The sequence below is a fragment of the Eleutherodactylus coqui genome, chromosome 10 (assembly GCF_035609145.1).
Source record: "Eleutherodactylus coqui strain aEleCoq1 chromosome 10, aEleCoq1.hap1, whole genome shotgun sequence".
NCBI lineage: Eukaryota > Metazoa > Chordata > Amphibia > Anura > Eleutherodactylidae > Eleutherodactylus > Eleutherodactylus coqui.
In genome coordinates this window covers 112749420-112766863 of record NC_089846.1, presented here as the reverse complement: position 1 = coordinate 112766863, position 17444 = coordinate 112749420, and the positions used below count along the sequence as shown (strand labels likewise).

The 17444-nt window shown below is 55.2% G+C and overlaps 1 protein-coding gene across 1 annotated transcript in view; it reads left to right on the top strand.

Moving 5' to 3' along the window:
- AMMECR1 (AMMECR nuclear protein 1) overlaps positions 1-17444 on the top strand; it is a 164072-nt gene that overhangs the window by 80151 nt on the left and 66477 nt on the right. The window contains exon 2 of the mRNA XM_066581722.1: positions 4610-5196. Coding sequence (XP_066437819.1) covers positions 4802-5196 — 395 coding nt within the window. The 5' untranslated portion in view covers positions 4610-4801. The remainder of the gene's footprint in view (positions 1-4609; positions 5197-17444) is intronic.

Genomic DNA, 17444 nt, shown 5'->3' with positions numbered 1-17444 from the left:
TTTTTCCTGCACACGAGCGGAAATCAATTGCGATTTTTCTGCTCATGGAGGAAAAATCGCAGCATGCTCTATTTTTCTGCGGATTCCGCGCAGACGGCTTCCATTGAGGTCAATGGAAGCAGTTTGACCCGCGGCCCTTCCACAACTGACATTGCGGAGAGGTCGTAGATTCCGTATCATTGCTAGGCGATGACACAGGAAAAGCAGGGGTTTAGAAGTACGGAAAAAGACAGGTACGGGCGGATACCGGCTCGGCACAGGGTCGGATTCCGCTGCGGGCTCCCACATGCGGAATCCGACCTGGTCATGTGCATCAGGCCTTAGTGCCGTTGCTCTAGGTGCCTGTAAAACGGGCGTATGACCTATGGACAAAACTTTTCCTTGCACTGCTCCACATTCTCCAGTCCCCCCAAATATGATTTTTGAAAGTTGGCAACTACGGCTCACAGCAGGGATGGTCTGCCGTATTTACAGGCATTGTTGCTGCGGCCGATATTTGACTACAGCGACAACGGCACATCATCGCTGCTGCCACATAAATGGTGAGCGGTACTGAAGCCGTTAGGGATTTAACAAGCGCGTATTGTCGGTTTTGTTTTACCAGTATTTTGTTACCAGGTTTTTTTCCCTTTGGGAAGAGCTGCTTAGGGAAGACTTATACCCCAAACGACCCCTTTATTAGAGACCCCCTGAGTTGCACGTTGGACCTCATTTGACCATGTTGTGATACAGATTCTACTAGGAGATTAAATCGTACTGCAGGAATATCGGCCCCTGCGGACAGGAAGCTTCTTCTAGATGGAGGTGCTGACATGAAGTGGTCATTAATTTGCGCTGCTTGCACCAAATTCTGACCTCTCCTTCAGCACGGTGTTTGTTAGTGTCTCTGATAAAGGGGCCATTCGGTGTATGTGCAGCGAAGTGTGTACAGGTGTTTATAGATGGGAATGTAAAGGGTTGTGTGTGTTTTGATCCTACTTCATCTACGGTAATACATACTGTATACAGCCATATATCAGACCACGTTCTCCCAATAAACCCTGCTTGGTGCTTCTAGTAGTAGACCTCCTATTTAAAGTATAAGTGTGCTTTCCAAAAACTTTTGACATAGCAAAGTCAAAAGTTTTGATTGGGGGTCGGGTACTGACACCCCCACCGATCGCTAGAACAAAAATCAGCAGAAGATCGCTAGAAAATCTATGGGCCCGTTCTCAGCTAGCGAGCAATAACCGCTCTCGCGCACGGGGATCAGAATTCAAAATCTCCTCGCGTCCACAGGTAAAATGCAGATTGCCAAGTTTCTCAGCCCAATACCACGCTCTCCTGTGTGGAGGTAGCCTTGCTGTGTCTTTCTAGCGATAGATGGAGGTCTCGGCACGTGGAATCCCACTGATCAAAACTTTTGACAAGTTCCTATGACAAGTCCAAAGTTTTTGGAAAGTAAAGTTACACTTTAATGCATAGCACAACTATGTTTTCCGCGCTGCACTGCAGGCCAGCATGAGAACAGAATATTTAATACTTCCATACCGCTGCATGGTGGCCCCTAGAATCGGTTATACTGGTGGGCCCGGGGTACCCCAGTCCACCTCCTGAGTACTGCTGGCTTTATTTTAGCACAGTTGGTGGTATGGGGGCGGAATGTTGTTCAGTAACCAGACAACCCCTTGAAAGCGACCCTCCAGTACTGGGACCGTATTTATCCAGGACCCTGGGGGGGTTTATGTTAGCTGCTGCCATCCTATTCCCGATTCTGCGGACTATCTGCCTGTTCGAGAGGTCCCTCTTCATACGTCCAACGTGGCCACAGCGCTCCTGTTGTTGCACACTCAGCCATACCGTACATGCTGCTCCCTGATTGGCCAGAGCTGCTCACATGAGCCGCGTGCAGTGTCGAAGGTCGGTGTCACACGCCGTGTATTTGCGTGATGGCTGTTGCGTATTTATGCACACAAGTGCGTGTCTTACTTTACTTTTAGGTCACACGCACGCTCCCATTCATTGAAATGGACAATTAGGTTAATTCAATATGCGCTATTTTCGTGCGCAGGAAAATGGCGCTCGCTGCGTGTTTTGCGCAAACGTGTAATATACGCCTACGTGGACTAGCCCATTGAAATCAAAGAGTTCTATTCACTGCGTATTGTGTGCGCAACACATACGCAAATATGTTTGTGTGACACGGGCCTAAGGTCACTTTCACACGGCCGTGAAAATAGCGCGAGATTTGTGCGATACAAGACGCACAAATCAGGCATGAACATGAACCCTTACTCTTTTGAATGGGGTGATAACCATTAGCGATTTCCCTCCTCCCCCCCCCCCCCCCTCACTACGCATTGTGGCGCAGGAATAAATCGCGGCATGTCCAATCTTTGGTCGTTCCCTGAGAATGCATCGCCCATTGTTTTCAATAGGGCCGGAAAACACGCAAGTGTAATGCGAGGTTTCCCACTGAAAACAATGGGAAACACTTGCCCATCCTCCGGTGCGCAATTTATAGCGTCTTGCAGTGCCTAGTGCAGGCTGGTTCCACCCACGAGGAAGCATCCTCTTAGACTACTCATCCCCCACCAATGACTAATATACACTGGGTAGTCTAAGGAGCCTGAGCCATCTTGGACGCATAAAGATGCGTCCTGCGAACAGGCAGATCAGTAGCCGGACTGGGAGGAGGCCCGCACCAGGCACATAACAGCCCCGATCCCTGGGGAAACTTTGTCCCAGGTTTCAAAGTTCACTTTAGTTCTGAAAATGGTGAAGAACTGAAATACCAATTGATGGGTTGTGCTGCAGGATGGAAGAATTTGAGTAAATTGTTCCACATTTATGGCAACGGTGACGGTAGCATCAGGTATTTGGAGCAAATCTTGAGGCCTTGAAGACGCAGGACTCCTCCTTCCATCACCTCCCAGCTAGCTTAAAGGGGTTGTCCACTACTGTTGATGACGTATCCTCATAAATAGTTGATGGGCTGGGGTCCGCCACTTGGGACCCTGCTGTCAGCACTGCTACACACAAGGGTATGAATAGGAGCTGCTGCTCCGACCCCCTATGTAGTGGCCGGCGCTTGTAACTGCAGGCACAACTTTCATTACAATCAGAGCGAGCTGTGCCTGCAGTAACAAGCACTGGCCACTACACAGAGGTCGGAGCAGCAGCTTCCGATCCATTCCACCGTGTGTAGCGGCGCTGACACTCAATCAGCCGGGGTCCTGAGTGGCAGACCCCAGTCGATCAACTATTCATCACCGGCAGTATTCCGCACCCATTGAAAAAAAATTAAAACATTGGCATATCTGCTCACGTGAGCGGATAGCGGTTGTATTTTCAGCGAGGGGATTTAAAAGCCCAGCATGTTCTATTTTTATGTGGAATTGCACAGACGGCTTCCGTTGAAGTCTATGGAAGCCGTCCAACCCGCAGCCCGTCAGCAATTGACATTGGTCATGGGTACCTGCGTCATCGCCTAACCTCGGCACGGAGGAAATGAATATTGTCTGATGGCGAGCGTCCGCGGTCATCCGCAATACAGGAAAGCGAAGGTACGCGGGGTTGTCGGCCGCAGTCAGACTGATTCTACTGCAGGCTCCCCCCATGTAGAATACAACTTGTTCGTGTGAGACCGGCCTAACCGGAATGTGCAGGAAAAATGTGCGCGTTGTGAACGAACCCACGGAAAAGGGTACATTCACACGTAGCGGAAAAGCTGCAGCAAAATCCACATCATTGGTGCAGATTTTGACGCGCTTCATCTAAAGAGGCGACCGCTGCAGATTTACCGCTGCGGAAAATCCGTACAATCTCCACTATGGGGGTAGAAGCTGCTATGGGGCCCTGGAGCCTTAGGGGCCCCAAAGGCTTGTCCATCACATAGTCGTGTGACTACTATAGCCAATCACTGTCTGTTTATGCACACATGACTGCTGAGGTCAGTGATTGGCTGCAGGGATCACATGAGCGACGAATGGCGCTTGATCGCAGCTTGGATAGTGCAAAGCGGGAATGTTTCTTTTCTTTTACACACTCATGCCAGCGGCACGCGGACGTATTCGCACGTGCAAAATTAATGCATGCAATACGCATTTATTTCATTGGGTTTATTCACATTTCCGTATTTTGTGCGTGTATTTCGGACGCCAAAAAAATAAATAAATGCTCCTCCCCCCCTGCATATTTACGCGCCAGAGGTCCCCGTAAAAGTCAATGGGGCGGTGCGAAAAGCGTGCACAATATGCAAGGAAATGCGTGAAATTCTGCGCAATTTCGCTGGAAAATAGAACACATCTGCAACTCGTTAAGACTAATTAGCCGTTTTCAATCTTTAGGTCTTTGTAAGCCGCAAAAAGTACACTAGAATACGCTGATGCGCAAAAAAAAATAAAAAATTTAAATTCGTTCCGCAAATACGCTTGTACTGGTGACGCCGGACTTAGCGGTTCTTTTACAGATTTTTCAAAGTCTTGCGCAGCCCCTTTAAGGAACAAAAAAAATGTTGAATGCTGCCTGTAGGTGCATGCTGGGACCTGTAGTGCCCCCTACTGCTGTGTATGCATGAAGTTGTCAGCTGCCCCCACTGACCGCCTCCCCTCTGTGTCTCCCTCTGCAGGGCCTACACGACTGTCAGTCAGCCATCACCTGGAGGCGGGGCCACAGCGACACTTCCTCCGTCCTGCCAATCACGCGGCTCTAGAAGGTTGTGGGCGGAGTTCCCATCTGAGTGACTGACAGCGGTGGGCGGAGCTACGCAGTCCGGGCGCTCCGACGTCACCACGCACAGGAGGAGGAGGACGCCCGGAGCATGGGTCGGAAGCGGTGCGTGGGAGACTGTTCCAAGATGGCGGCGGGCTGCTGCGGGGTGAAGAAGCAGAAACTGTCCAGCTCTCCGCCGTCTGGCTCAGGGGGTCCCGGCGGCCCGCACTGCAGTGGGGAGAGCCAGTGCCGCGGGGCGGAGCTGGGGCTGGGCGGCTCCGGGAGCGGGCCTGGTGGGAGCAGCCGGGTGAACGGCCTGGCTTGTGGTAACAGCCTCTCCCCGGGCTGCGGGACTCTCTCCCCGGGCTGCGGCTCCAGCCTAAGCCCCGGATCCCGGAAGATGGTGGTGTCGGCGGAGATGTGCTGCTTCTGCTTCGATGTTCTGTATTGCCATCTGTACGGGTACCAGCCGCCCCGCACGCCGCGCTTCACCAACGACCCATAGTAAGTGCCGGGGACGGGGCTCTACACCCGGGGGCACGGCGGCAGCAGGGGGCGCTACAGGCTGCATCCACAGGAGGGTGGTGTGTGGGGGGCTGGGGGTAGTATATGTAGGGCAGTATGTGTAGAGCGGGTAGGGCCGGAGGGTAGGATGTAGGTGGCGGCTAGTATATATAGGGTTGGAGGGTAGGATGTGGGTGTCGGGTAGGGCTGGAGGGTAGTATCTGTTGGGTTGGAGGGTAGGGTGGCGGGTGGTGCCAGAGGGTTGTATATAGGGCGGCGGGTAGGGCCGGAGGGTAGGCTGTAGCGTGGCAGGTAGGGCTAGAGGGTAGTATGTGCGGGTAGGGTAGGGCTGGAGGGTAGTATGTAGGTGGCGGGTAGGGCTGGAGGGTAGTATGTAGGTGGCGGGTAGGGCTGGAGGATAGTATATGTAGAGTTGGAGGGTAGTATGTGTAGAGTTGGAGGGTAGGATATAGGTGGCGGCTAGTATATATAGGGTTGGAGGGTAGTATCTGCGGGTCGGGTAGGGCTGGAAGATAGTATGTGTTGGGTTGGAGGGTAGGGTGGCGGGTGGTGCCAGAGGGTTGTATATAGGGCGGCGGGTAGGCTGTAGCGTGGCAGGTAGGGCTAGAGGGTAGTATGTAGGTGGCGAATAGGGCTAGAGAAGAGTATATGTAGGGTTAGAGGTTAGTATGTGCGGGTCGGGTAGGGCTGGAGGATAGTATGTAGGTAGCGAGTAGGGCTGGAGGGTAGGATGTGCGAGCCGGGCAGGGTAGGATGTAGGTGGCGGGTAGCGCTAGAGGAGAGTATATGTAGGGCTGGAGGGTAGTATGTAGGTGGCGGCTAGGACCGGAGGGTAGGGTGTAGGTGGCGGGTAGTGTATATAGGGTTGGAGGGTAGTATGTGTGGGTCGGGTAGGACCGGAGGGTAGTATGTAGGTGGCGGGTAGGGCTAGAGGAGAGTATATGTAGGGTTGGAGGTTAGTATGTGCGGGTAGGGTAGGGCTGGAGGGTAGTATGTAGGTGGCGAGTAGGGCAGGAGGGTAGTATGTAGGTGGCGAGTAGGGCTGGAGGGTAGTATGTAGGTGGCGAGTAGGGCTGGAGGGTAGTATGTAGGTGGCGAGTAGGGCTGGAGGGTAGTATGTAGGTGGCGAGTAGGGCTGGAGGGTAGTATGTAGGTGGCGAGTAGGGCTGGAGGGTAGTATGTAGGTGGCGAGTAGGGCTGGAGGGTAGGATGTAGGTGGCGGGTAGCGCTAGAGGAGAGTATATGTAGGGCTGGAGGGTAGTATGTAGGTGGCGGCTAGGACCGGAGGGTAGGGTGTAGGTGGCGGGTAGTGTATATAGGGTTGGAGGGTAGTATGTGCGGGTCGGGTAGGACCGGAGGGTAGTATGTAGGTGGCGGGTAGGGCTAGAGGAGAGTATATGTAGGGTTGGAGGTTAGTATGTGCGGGTAGGGTAGGGCTGGAGGGTAGTATGTAGGTGGCGAGTAGGGCTGGAGGGTAGTATGTAGGTGGCGAGTAGGGCTGGAGGGTAGTATGTAGGTGGCGAGTAGGGCTGGAGGGTAGTATGTAGGTGGCGAGTAGGGCTGGAGGGTAGTATGTAGGTGGCGAGTAGGGCTGGAGGGTAGTATGTAGGTGGCGAGTAGGGCTGGAGGGTAGTATGTAGGTGGCGAGTAGGGCTGGAGGGTAGTATGTAGGTGGCGAGTAGGGCTGGAGGGTAGTATGTAGGTGGCGAGTAGGGCTGGAGGGTAGGATGTAGGTGGCGGGTAGCGCTAGAGGAGAGTATATGTAGGGCTGGAGGGTAGTATGTAGGTGGCGGCTAGGACCGGAGGGTAGGGTGTAGGTGGCGGGTAGTGTATATAGGGTTGGAGGGTAGTATGTGCGGGTCGGGTAGGACCGGAGGGTAGTATGTAGGTGGCGGGTAGGGCTAGAGGAGAGTATATGTAGGGTTGGAGGTTAGTATGTGCGGGTAGGGTAGGGCTGGAGGGTAGTATGTAGGTGGCGAGTAGGGCTGGAGGGTAGTATGTAGGTGGCGAGTAGGGCTGGAGGGTAGTATGTAGGTGGCGAGTAGGGCTGGAGGGTAGTATGTAGGTGGCGAGTAGGGCTGGAGGGTAGTATGTAGGTGGCGAGTAGGGCTGGAGGGTAGTATGTAGGTGGCGAGTAGGGCTGGAGGGTAGTATGTAGGTGGCGAGTAGGGCTGGAGGGTAGTATGTAGGTGGCGAGTAGGGCTGGAGGGTAGTATGTAGGTGGCGAGTAGGGCTGGAGGGTAGTATGTAGGTGGCGAGTAGGGCTGGAGGGTAGTATGTAGGTGGCGAGTAGGGCTGGAGGGTAGTATGTAGGTGGCGAGTAGGGCTGGAGGGTAGTATGTAGGTGGCGAGTAGGGCTGGAGGGTAGTATGTAGGTGGCGAGTAGGGCTGGAGGGTAGTATGTAGGTGGCGAGTAGGGCTGGAGGGTAGTATGTAGGTGGCGAGTAGGGCTGGAGGGTAGTATGTAGGTGGCGAGTAGGGCTGGAGGGTAGTATGTAGGTGGCGAGTAGGGCTGGAGGGTAGTATGTAGGTGGCGAGTAGGGCTGGAGGGTAGTATGTAGGTGGCGAGTAGGGCTGGAGGGTAGTATGTAGGTGGCGAGTAGGGCTGGAGGGTAGTATGTAGGTGGCGAGTAGGGCTGGAGGGTAGTATGTAGGTGGCGAGTAGGGCTGGAGGGTAGTATGTAGGTGGCGAGTAGGGCTGGAGGGTAGTATGTAGGTGGCGAGTAGGGCTGGAGGGTAGTATGTAGGTGGCGAGTAGGGCTGGAGGGTAGTATGTAGGTGGCGAGTAGGGCTGGAGGGTAGTATGTAGGTGGCGAGTAGGGCTGGAGGGTAGTATGTAGGTGGCGAGTAGGGCTGGAGGGTAGTATGTAGGTGGCGAGTAGGGCTGGAGGGTAGTATGTAGGTGGCGAGTAGGGCTGGAGGGTAGTATGTAGGTGGCGAGTAGGGCTGGAGGGTAGTATGTAGGTGGCGAGTAGGGCTGGAGGGTAGTATGTAGGTGGCGAGTAGGGCTGGAGGGTAGGATGTAGGTGGCGAGTAGGGCTGGAGGGTAGGATGTAGGTGGCGGGTAGCGCTAGAGGAGAGTATATGTAGGGCTGGAGGGTAGTATGTAGGTGGCGGCTAGGACCGGAGGGTAGGGTGTAGGTGGCGGGTAGTGTATATAGGGTTGGAGGGTAGTATGTGCGGGTCGGGTAGGACCGGAGGGTAGTATGTAGGTGGCGGGTAGGGCTAGAGGAGAGTATATGTAGGGTTGGAGGTTAGTATGTGCGGGTAGGGTAGGGCTGGAGGGTAGTATGTAGGTGGCGAGTAGGGCTGGAGGGTAGTATGTAGGTGGCGAGTAGGGCTGGAGGGTAGTATGTAGGTGGCGAGTAGGGCTGGAGGGTAGTATGTAGGTGGCGAGTAGGGCTGGAGGGTAGTATGTAGGTGGCGAGTAGGGCTGGAGGGTAGTATGTAGGTGGCGAGTAGGGCTGGAGCGTAGTATGTAGGTGGCGAGTAGGGCTGGAGGGTAGTATGTAGGTGGCGAGTAGGGCTGGAGGGTAGTATGTAGGTGGCGAGTAGGGCTGGAGGGTAGTATGTAGGTGGCGAGTAGGGCTGGAGGGTAGTATGTAGGTGGCGAGTAGGGCTGGAGGGTAGTATGTAGGTGGCGAGTAGGGCTGGAGGGTAGTATGTAGGTGGCGAGTAGGGCTGGAGGGTAGTATGTAGGTGGCGAGTAGGGCTGGAGGGTAGTATGTAGGTGGCGAGTAGGGCTGGAGGGTAGTATGTAGGTGGCGAGTAGGGCTGGAGGGTAGTATGTAGGTGGCGAGTAGGGCTGGAGGGTAGTATGTAGGTGGCGAGTAGGGCTGGAGGGTAGTATGTAGGTGGCGAGTAGGGCTGGAGGGTAGTATGTAGGTGGCGAGTAGGGCTGGAGGGTAGTATGTAGGTGGCGAGTAGGGCTGGAGGGTAGTATGTAGGTGGCGAGTAGGGCTGGAGGGTAGTATGTAGGTGGCGAGTAGGGCTGGAGGGTAGTATGTAGGTGGCGAGTAGGGCTGGAGGGTAGTATGTAGGTGGCGAGTAGGGCTGGAGGGTAGTATGTAGGTGGCGAGTAGGGCTGGAGGGTAGTATGTAGGTGGCGAGTAGGGCTGGAGGGTAGTATGTAGGTGGCGAGTAGGGCTGGAGGGTAGTATGTAGGTGGCGAGTAGGGCTGGAGGGTAGTATGTAGGTGGCGAGTAGGGCTGGAGGGTAGTATGTAGGTGGCGAGTAGGGCTGGAGGGTAGTATGTAGGTAGCGGGTTGGGCTGGAGGATAGTATCTGTGGGGTTGGAGGTTCGTATGTAGGATGGTGGGTAGGGCCGGAGGGTAGGCTGTAGCTTGGCAGGTAGGGCTGGAGGGTAGTATGTGCAGGTCGGGTAGGTCTTGAGGGTAGTATGTAAGTGGGGGCTAGGGCTGGAGGATAGTATGTAGGGTTGGAGGGTAGGATGTAGGGCCGGGTGGTCGTGTGTAGGGTAGCGGTTAAGGTAGGCTGTAGTGTGGCAGGTAGGTCTAGAGGGTAGTATGTAGGGTGGCAGGTAGGGCTGGAGAGTAGTATCGGGTGGGGCTGGAGGGTAGTGTGTGTGGGTCGGGTAGGGCTGGAGGGTAGTATATGTAGGGTTAGAGGGTAGTATGTAGGGTGGCAGGTAGGGCTGGAGAGTAGTATCGGGTGGGGCTGGAGGGTAGTATATGTAGGGTTGGAGGGTAGTATGTGAGGGTCGGGTAGGGCTGGAGGGTAGTATATGTAGGGTTAGAGGGTAGTGTGTGTGGGTCGGGTAGGGCTGGAGGGTAGTATATGTAGGGTTGGAGGGTAGTATGTGAGGGTCGGGTAGGGCTGGAGGGTAGTATATGTAGGGTTGGAGGGTAGTATGTGAGGGTCGGGTAGGGCTGGAGGGTAGTATATGTAGGGTTGGAGGGTAGTATGTGCGGGTCGGGTAGGGCTGGAGGGTAGTATATGTAGGGTTGGAGGGTAGTATGTGCGGTTCGGGTAGGACTAGAGGGTAGTATATGTAGGGTTGGAGGGTAGTATGTGCGGGTCGGGTAGGACTAGAGGGTAGTATATGTAGGGTTGGAGGGTAGTATGTGCGGGTCGGGTAGGACTAGAGGGTAGTATATGTAGGGTTGGAGGGTAGTGTGTGCGGGTCGGGTAGGACTAGAGGGTAGTATATGTAGGGTTGGAGGGTAGTGTGTGCGGGTCGGGTAGGACTAGAGGGTAGTATATGTAGGGTTGGAGGGTAGTGTGTGTGGGTCGGGTAGGACTAGAGGGTAGTATATGTAGGGTTGGAGGGTAGTGTGTGCGGGTCGGGTAGGACTAGAGGGTAGTATATGTAGGGTTGGAGGGTAGTGTGTGTGGGTCGGGTAGGACTAGAGGGTAGTATATGTAGGGTTGGAGGGTAGTATGTGTGGGTCGGGTAGGACTAGAGGGTAGTATATGTAGGGTTGGAGGGTAGTATGTGCGGGTCAGGTAGGGCTAGAGGGTAGTATGTAGGCGGCAGGTGGGGCTGGAGGGTAGTATATGTAGGTTTGGCGGGTAGTATGTGTGGGTCGGGTAGGGCCGGAGGGTAGTATGCGGGGGTCGGGTAGGGCCAGAGGGTTGTATGTGGGGGTCGGGTAGGGCCGGAGGGTCGTATGTGGGGGTCGGGTAGGGCCGGAGGGTCGTATGTGGGGGTCGGGTAGGGCCGGAGGGTCGTATGTGGGGGTCGGGTAGGGTCAGAGTGTCGTATGTGGGGGTCGGGTAAGGCCGGAGTGTCGTATGTAGGTGGGGTTTGAGGGTAGGGTGGTGGGTAGGGCTGGAGGGTAGCATGTAGGACAGCAGGTAGGGCTAGAGGGTAGTATATGAAGGGTTGGAGGGTAGTATGTGCAAGTCGGGTAGGGCTGGAGGGTAGTATGTAGGCGGCAAGTGGGGCTGAAGGGTAGTAATGTGGGGCTGGGAAGGGCCGGAGGGTCGTATGTAGGACTGGTGGGTTGTATGTAGGTGGCGGGTATGGTCGGAGGATAGTATATGTGGGATTAGAGAGTAGGATGTAGGTGGCGGGTAGGGCTAGAGGGTAGTATATGTAGGGTAGTATATGTAGGATTGGAGGGTAGTATGTGGGGGTCGGGTAGGGCCAGAGGGTAGTATGTGGGGGTTGGGTAGGGCCGGAGGGTAGGATTTAGATGGCGGATAGGGCTGGGGGTGGCGGCTAGGGCCGGAGGGTAGCGGGTGGGGTGGCGGCTAGGGTCGGGGGGTGGCGGCTAGGGTCGGAGGGTAGCGGGTGGGGTGGCAGCTAGGGCCGGGGGGTGGCGGCTAGGGCCGGGGGGGTGGCGGCTAGGGCCGGAGGGTAGCGGGAGGGGGGGCGGCTAAAGTCGGGGGGTGGCGCCTAGGGCCGGAGGGTATCGGGAGGGGGAGGCGCCTAGGGCCGGAGGGTGGAGGGTAGCGGGAGGGGGACGCGGGTAGGGCCGGAGGGTAGCGGGAGGGGGCGCGGGTAGGGACGGAGGGTAGCGGGAGGGGGACGCGAGTAGGGCCGGCGGGTAGGGCCGGAGGGTAGCGGGAGGGGGACGCGGGTAGGGCCGGAGGGTAGCGGGAGGGGGACGCGGGTAGGGCCGGAGGGTAGCGGGAGGGGGCGCGGGTAGGGACGGAGGGTAGCGGGAGGGGGACGCGAGTAGGGCTGGCGGGTAGGGCCGGAGGGTAGCGGGAGGGGGACGCGGGTAGGGCCGGAGGGTAGCGGGAGGGGGACGCGGGTAGGGCCGGAGGGTAGCGGGAGGGGGGCGCGGGTAGGGCCGGAGGGTAGCGGGAGGGGGGCGCGGGTAGGGCCGGAGGGTAGCGGGAGGGGGGCGCGGGTAGGGCCGGAGGGTAGCGGGAGGGGGGCGCGGGTAGGGCCGGAGGGTAGCGGGAGGGGGGCGCGGGTAGGGCCGGAGGGTAGCGGGAGGGGGGCGCGGGTAGGGCCGGAGGGTAGCGGGAGCGGGGTGCGGTAGGGTAAGATGTGGGGGGATGGGTAGGGCCTGAGGGTAGTGTGTGGGGTAGCGGGTAGGGCCGGAGAGCAGTATATGGGGTAGCGGCTAGGGCCGGAGAGCAGTATATGTAGGGCCGGAGGGCAGGATGTAGGTGTTGAGTAGGGCCGGAGGGTAGGATGTGGAGGGACAGGTAGAACCGGATAGTAGGATAGTATATGTGGGGCCAGGAGGGTAGGATGTAGGTGTCGGGTAGGGCCGACGGGTAGGATGTAGATGTAGGATGTGGGTGCCGGGTAGGGCCGACGGGTAGGATGTGGGTGTCGGGTAGGGCCGACGGGTAGGATGTGGGTGACGGGTAGGGCCGACGGGTAGGATGTGGGTGACGGGTAGGGCCGACGGGTAGGATGTGGGTGTCGGGTAGGGCCGACGGGTAGGATGTGGGTGTCGGGTAGGGCCGACGGGTAGGATGTGGGTGTCGGGTAGGGCCGACGGGTAGGATGTGGGTGTCGGGTAGGGCCGACGGGTAGGATGTGGGTGTCGGGTAGGGCCGACGGGTAGGATGTGGGTGTCGGGTAGGGCCGACGGGTAGGATGTGGGTGTCGGGTAGGGCCGACGGGTAGGATGTGGGTGTCGGGTAGGGCCGACGGGTAGGATGTGGGTGTCGGGTAGGGCCGACGGGTAGGATGTGGGTGTCGGGTAGGGCCGACGGGTAGGATGTGGGTGTTGGGTAGGGCCGACGGGTAGGGCTGGAGGGTAGCCGTGGGGCGGGTAGAGCCAAAAGAATAGTGGGTGGGGGGGGGGGCGGGTAGGGCCGAAAGGGTAGTAGTATGTGGGGTCGGGTAGGGCCGACGGGTAGGATGTAGGTGGGGGGGGGGGCGCGGGTAGGGCCGAGGGTAGCTGGAGGGGGGGGGGTATGCCCAAAAGAGTAACGGGTGGGGTGGCGGGTAGGGCCGAAAGGGTAGTATGTGGGGGTCGGCTGGCAGGTAGGGTAAGATGTGGGGGGATGGGTAGGGCCGGAGGGTAGGATGTGGGGTGGCGGATAGGGCCGGAGGGCAGTATATGTAGAGCCGGAGGGTAGTGTATGTAGGGCCGGAGGGTAGGATGTAGGTGTTGGGTAGGGCTGGAGGGTAGGATGTGGAGGGACAGGTAGAACCGGATAGGTTATGTGGGGCCAGGAGGGTAGGATGTAGGTGGCGGGTGGGACCTGGAGGGTAGGATGTAGGTGGCGGGTAGGGTTGGAGGGTAGGATGTGGGGTAGATGGGTAGGGTGTAGGTGATGGGTAGGCCTAGAAGATGACAGGTAGAGCCGGAGGGTGGCATGCGGGAGGGAGGGGGGGGGGGGCGACTGGTAGGGCCGGAGGGTGGTATGCGGGGGGTGGGGTAGAGCCGAAGGATAGAATGTGAGAATGTGGGGTGGCGGGTAGGGCCGGAGGGTAGTATATACACCACCTTTATACTACCCTCCAGTGCTAAAGGTGTTGTGTAGTACAGGAGGGTAGTATATAGGGGGTGTATAGCGCAGGTGGGTAGTTTATATAGCTATAGGGCAGGAGGGTAGCTTATGGGTGGTCTGTAGTGCTGGAGGGTGGTATATACATCTGTTGCGCTGGCGAGACGGGGTGCCTAGCGTGGGTGGGCAGAGGAGACGGGGTGCCTAGCGTGGGTGGGCAGAGGAGACGGGGTGCCTAGCGTAGTTGGATGGTGTATGCATCTGATCCCAATAAATAATGCTGTGCCCTTTTACAGGTAGAACAAAGGTCTGGTTTGTGCTGCTACAGTGGGGTGTATTTATACTGTACGATGTTACCCGGTTATCAGTGTGAATGATGAGTGCTGCCAGCCCTCCCTATACAGACCACCTATATACTGTAATATGTCCTGCATTAGTCCAAAGAGGTGTCGCCCCCTGCTGACCTAGCGCCCGCATCACTTCATGCCTGTACTTATCATTGATGACAGATGTACATGTTGATATTACCAAAAAGTTCCCAGAAACGCGTGTAGCCGTGTTCTAGAGTCCGTGTCCGTCTCGTCATCTGCGCTCACAGATTTGTTGTAGGATGGCAAACAAAGAGATGCCAGGAAGGCACACATCACCCGGTGTAGAGGTTAGGGGGCAGTGCTGGCACAGTACAGGGTAGCAGATGCCGGTGGAGGTATGTTGGGTGTTGCTAGACAGGCAAGTGTTTTGTCTGGATGGGGGGAGGGGGAGCTGTAGAAGTTCACCGTTTGTTGATGTTATAGGAAGAGAGGTGGGGGAGGAAACAGGAGAACGTGGCAGCCATGGCTCCCACCCGGGGGAGAGGAAAGGCCTGAAGTCAGAGTTGTTGGGCTTGGTCTAGGCTCAGCAGAACAATGCCGGCATTCTGCAAGGAAGTGGTTGTGTCTGGTGGCCCCTTCAGAGGGCTTCTCCTCGGCTATGGACTAGTGTGTAGGCGTTGGAAGGCATTGGCGTTGGGCACAGTAATGATGTCTGTGAGCGTTAGGAAATCCTTTACTGCCCGGTAATCCTCCTGTGTGTTGCACAAGGAGCGCCGGCACAATGGACCTCCCTCTTTGTTCTCCGGCTGTCCCACGGTAATTCCTGTGTAACAAGATATTACACAGATTTTCCTTCTCACAGACCATTCGATAACCTTCTTTGTCCGCGTCTTGTCACGGCCAGGTCTTAATAATGCGATCAATCATCTGTAAATACAATTAGTCTCCTGTTTAGGAGGAAGAGATGAACGCAGCTCCTACATACATTACATTGTGATCGGCCCGGCAGTGGTGGTGGCATCTTCGGTTTCCGCCTCACCAGTCATTGACATTTTTGCTCATTTGGGTTGGGGAATAGTTTTTAGGGGTCCTTGTAATAATAGTGGAGCCTCAGCGGAATTCTGGCTTTATAGTGTATGTAACAATGTAGAACATAGTGCTAATGTCAGTCAGCTGTCGCTCAAGCTCCGAAGGGGATTTCGGGCTTGAAGGGACTCTCCAGGCCTGGAGAAGTAAAGATGGTTGCACCACTTCTCTGACTACCAGGTTACACTTGTGGGGGCTTCAGAGTACCTCTATAAAGCGACCCTCTGGGCATGGAGGAAAAGAAGGTGGCCGAACCGCTTCTCCGACTACACGTGTGCATTAGTATGCGTCATTTGTCTAAGATGATACACGCTGCTCTGATTGGTCGGTGCTGCCCACATGACCAGAGCTGGCCAGTCAGAGCGACATGCAGTGTCTTAAGACTACCAATGCATACTAATACAAAGTGCAGGTCCGGTCGTCAGAGGAGCGGTTTGGCCATCTTTGGTTCTCCATGCCCAGAGGTTCACTTGAAAGAGGTTCTTTGAGACCCCCACAAATGTAACCCTCACGCTGCCTTTTTTGGGCATTTTTTTTGTCCTTTAGTAGCCAAAACGCTTAACATTTTTGACATGCACAGATAAATGCTAAATAACGCGGGTAACGCAGCGAACACTTTCCATAGCGTTGGTATAAAAAGCGCAGCCCCACTGTCCACGAGCAGAAAATCATAGCGCTCGTGGGATTCAAATCGCGGCATGCTGCGATTCTTATTGGTGAGCGTATCTGTCAGATGGGCTCAGTGCGGAGGAGACCTGACAGGTCTCCCCTCTGCTCCCCGGCGGCGAAATATTGCTAGCGCTATTTCGTCACGGCCGTGGACAGGGGGCTTTACAGAGGAAGCTGAAAATATCTGGGAAAAAAGTGTTGCATGCAGCGCTCTTTGTTCCTTCCAAAGTCTGGGCAGGAAGCGGGTGAACCCCATTACAGTCAGTGGGATCCCATGGCGCGGTTCGGTTCAGCCTTGGGGATTCCTTCTTCCTGCTGCCCTAACGGAGTAGGAAAGCAGAATCGCCAGAGCAGGTGTGATGGCATACTAACTTTTTTTTGATAAAGCATTAAAAGGGTATTTCCATTTTAGCTTTTCATGGCTTTAATAGGGAAAACCCGTCCACTTTGTTCTAACTGTTTCCATAGCTCTCGTTGAAGTGCATGGGGCCTACGGAAACAGCTTGGCACGCTGCACTAAGTACTCCCCTCTATTTGTAGGCTGCGACCGGGTGGCTGGTAGCCTTGAAAGTGGTTTCCTATGTCTGCTATGAAAGCCAAGATGGGAATGCTCCTTCTAACACTTGCATCTAAAACTCCTGTAAACTTGCTGTAGCTCAGGCTCTGTGGCAGGTAAAGCATTGCTTTTGAGGTTTTAAAGGGGTTACTCAGACAGCACCCACCAGGGACGAAGCAGAAGTGCTGCTCTGATCTCTGTGTAGTGGCCTGTGTTCATAATTGCTGGTGCAGCTCTCAAGGAAATCAATAGGCGCTGCGCCTGCAATTATAAGTGTAGCTCCCATTGATTTCAGTTGAGAACTGCACTTGCAATTATGAGTGCTATCCACTACATAGGGGTCTGAACAGCGCTTCTTGTCCGACCCCACTGTGTCCTGGTGGACGCTGCCTGGCTAACCCCTTTTAATACCAAGATTAGGCTGTAGAAAGCGTCAGGAGTGAGGAGAGTCTCGGGTTTATGCAACTCGCACTTCAAATGGCTATATCTTAGGTTGTATCGCAGGTATAGTATTGCTCTTGGTCTTATTTTAACCCCTTAATGACCACCCTATCGTGTTTTTATGTCCTGCCATTGCAGGACGTGTATGGAGGGAGATAGCGCCACTATCTCCCTCCATACATCGCAGTGGTCAGCTGTTTATTACAGCTGACACCTGCGGGCAACAGCCCCGTTCGGCCCGCGCGGTCGATCAGGGCTGTTAACCCTTTAAATGCCGCTGTCAAATTTGACAGCGTTATTTAAATTCTCCGGAGAGATCGGGGGAGTCGTGCGGGTGTCATGGCAGCTGGGGGCCTTCTGAAAGCCCGTGGGATGGCTTGATAGGCTGCCAGTCAGAATGCAGTATGATGTAATGCTATAGCATTACATCATACTGCAGGAGTGATCAGGGCATTTCATGTTGTGGTTCCCCCTGGGGACTAAAAGAAAATGTACAAATAGGAACAATAAAGTTTTGTTATTTAAAAAAAAAAAAAAAAAAAAAAAGTTGTAAAAGTTCAACCCTCCCCATTGCCATATTTACAATTTAAAAAAATCTAATAAAACAAAAATACATATTTGGTATCACTGCGTCCGTAAAAGTCAGATCTATCAAAGTAATGCATTAATTACCGTGCACGGGGAACGACGTCTGAAAAAAAACCCCACCAGAAATGGGCTTTCTTAGAAAAAATCTAATAAAAAGCGATCAAAAAGTCGTATGTATTCCGAAAATACAG